Source organism: Halyomorpha halys, unplaced genomic scaffold (assembly GCF_000696795.3).
Source record: "Halyomorpha halys isolate HHAL.00 unplaced genomic scaffold, Hhal_1.1 Scaffold520.1, whole genome shotgun sequence".
NCBI lineage: Eukaryota > Metazoa > Arthropoda > Insecta > Hemiptera > Pentatomidae > Halyomorpha > Halyomorpha halys.
In genome coordinates, this window is record NW_027104695.1 from 199,334 (window position 1) to 201,989 (window position 2,656).

Consider the following 2,656-nt stretch of genomic DNA (forward strand, 5'->3'; position numbering starts at 1 on the left):
AGAAGTTTGCTATTTATTTGATATTCTTAGTTAACTCTTTGGGTACACATTTAAAATTCCTCTATATCGCTTAAAGGATCATTAATCCACCTCGATCGCTGTCTTACCTGGAACCACCATATCAACATCAAACTACCTCAAATCTATGCAAGATTAGCAATGCTATATCCTATCCTAAATAGTAAATCCAAATTAAAACCAGAAACAGCTATTCTTATTGTTAAAACAATTCTCAGGCCACCACTGATGTATGGCTGTGAAGTCTGGGGCATCCTTTACGAAAAGGAAAAAATTATAATATTTTCAAAATAAAATCCTTAGAATCGCAGTGGATGCTCCTTGGTTTGTAAGAAATAGACAACTGCATCAGGAATTACAAATGGAGTTAATAGAGGATCACATCAAAAATGGGTTCATGTAATTTCACTCCCATTTACCGAAAATTAAAGGATCAGTGACCTACAACTTGGTAAACCCAACCACAACCCGAAGACTGAAGCCCAGGTTGCTGCAGGAATTAAATTATTCTGTTATAGATTCTATATTTATCAATTCTATTACATTACTTCTATTTTATTTATTTTTTGTTGGGCAATTGTTTATTATGTTAGGTCTACAAATGTCGTTATTTTTGTTATTACTTTATTTTTTTCACTTACTAAGAATTAATATTTTTATCTTAAATTTTTTTTTATCATAACATTGTATATAGTTAGGGGTGTCTTTTGTATGTGACTATACCCCCATAATCACTTGCTTAACAAAATAAAAAATCTAACTATTATATAAACAATGTAAGGCCCACCAGGCTGATCTGGTATAAAATAAATAAAGGATCATAATAAAATTCCTTCTTTAGATTCAAAATTACTACTTTCATTAAAACTGTCGCTATCACTTTGATAAAATATATTCTCTATTTCTCTCGTATCCCAAACCGGGTTCATCAAACTACTGAAATTATTTTTTCTGTTCCAACGGATAAACATTACTTTGAAATAAACTAGAATTAACTAGCTCAATCTAGTCTCAGTTACAAGGATGTTTCAGAACGCCATGTGCGTCTTTGCACAAACAAATGCATAATGTACTAATACGCCAAAGGGTTAAGTGTATAGATTCAAAGTATTTCCTGATTTTACCATCTGATGCTTTGTTTAAAATTTTACTTTATTTATTGTATGTGACTATACCCCCATAATCACTTGTTAAACAAAATAAAAAATCTAACTATTATATAAACAATGTAAGGCCCACCAGGCCAAGATCTGGTATAAAATAAATAAAGGATCATAATAAAATTCTTTCTCTAGATTCAAAATTACTACTTTCTTTAAAACTGTCGCTATCACTTTGATAAAATATATTCTCCATTTCTGTCATATTCCAAAACAGGTTCACTAAACTACTGAAATTATTTGTTCTGTTCCAACAGATAAACATTACTTTGAAATAAACTAGAATTAACTAGCTAAATCTAGTCTCAGTTACAAGGACGTATCAGAACGTCATGTGCATCTTTGCACAAACAAATGCATAATGTACTATACGCCAAAGGGTTAAGTGTATAGATTCAAAGTATTTCCTGATTTTACCATCTGATGCTTTGTTTAAATTTTCTACTTTATTGAAATAATAATTACGAATTATCTTGATTATAATATGTTAAATCAGAGTTTTAGGATTTCATAAATGTTCCAAATTAATAAGAAAATAACATAAGAAAGCTGTTAATACATTTAATTTATTAAATAATATTTGATCGTTACATTTTAGTGTGCAATATTAATTTTAGGCAATACTTTAGTTCAAGTAAAAAACATACATCAATCAACTTTCAACAAAAAAAAAAAAAAAATTAATTGTATGAAAGATAACTCTTTCATAAGATGAAAAAAAAAATTATATTAATGGGCCACGTTCAGCTGAAACAAATAAAACAAAAAAATTAGTTAACCTGTAATAGTATAAAATAAAATATTAAATGATAAAATAGCTTACAATGTCATCTATTTTTAGAATACTTCTAACGGTTTCCGTCGCTAATGTGATCGCGCTTGCAGTGACCAGCATCGGCTGTAGTACATTTTCTTCAAGGATGTCTGTGACTTGACCCTACAAAAAGGAAATCATTACATGCAGTATCTTATATAAAATACAAAACTAATTTCCATTATTGTACTGAATCTAACAATCAAAGTATGTACAGATAAAAATAATGTTTAAGTTAGAATTCTCCTTACTACAACAAATTTTTAAATATTCTGGTCTGGAACCATAGGGAATTGAACCCCTTCAGAACAGATGCTCTTCTAAGAGATACATATGTCCAAATTATCGTCACCAAATGATGAATTTACTCCTTAGTACAGTTAATTACAAAAAGTCGAAAATTTAAAAAAAACCATAATGATGAGTTTATTGTTGATCATAGATTCAAGATATTGGAAGATTTCTTATCGTATGATAGTAGTATTTATACCAAAACAACCATTAAAAATAATTTTCTTATGAGTAGATGATGGTTAGGGAAGCGGTCGGAGTAATAATCAAAACAAATAATCAAACTTTTAAATTTATTTGTCCCTAAATTTCAACACTTCATCGGGACTAAAAACAAAGTAAGATAATGATAACGGAATGAAAAAAAAAAAAA

General features: G+C 28.9%; 1 protein-coding gene across 1 annotated transcript in view; it reads right to left on the bottom strand.

Annotated features, from left to right (window-relative positions):
* Positions 1–1,723: 1,723 nt before the first annotated feature.
* Positions 1,724–2,656, bottom strand: part of CCT4 (chaperonin containing TCP1 subunit 4) — a gene marked incomplete in the record, with an annotated part of 16,996 nt that continues 16,063 nt past the window's right edge. The window contains 2 exon segments of the mRNA XM_067049359.1: positions 1,724–1,925; positions 2,002–2,115. Coding sequence (XP_066905460.1) covers positions 1,908–1,925; positions 2,002–2,115 — 132 coding nt within the window.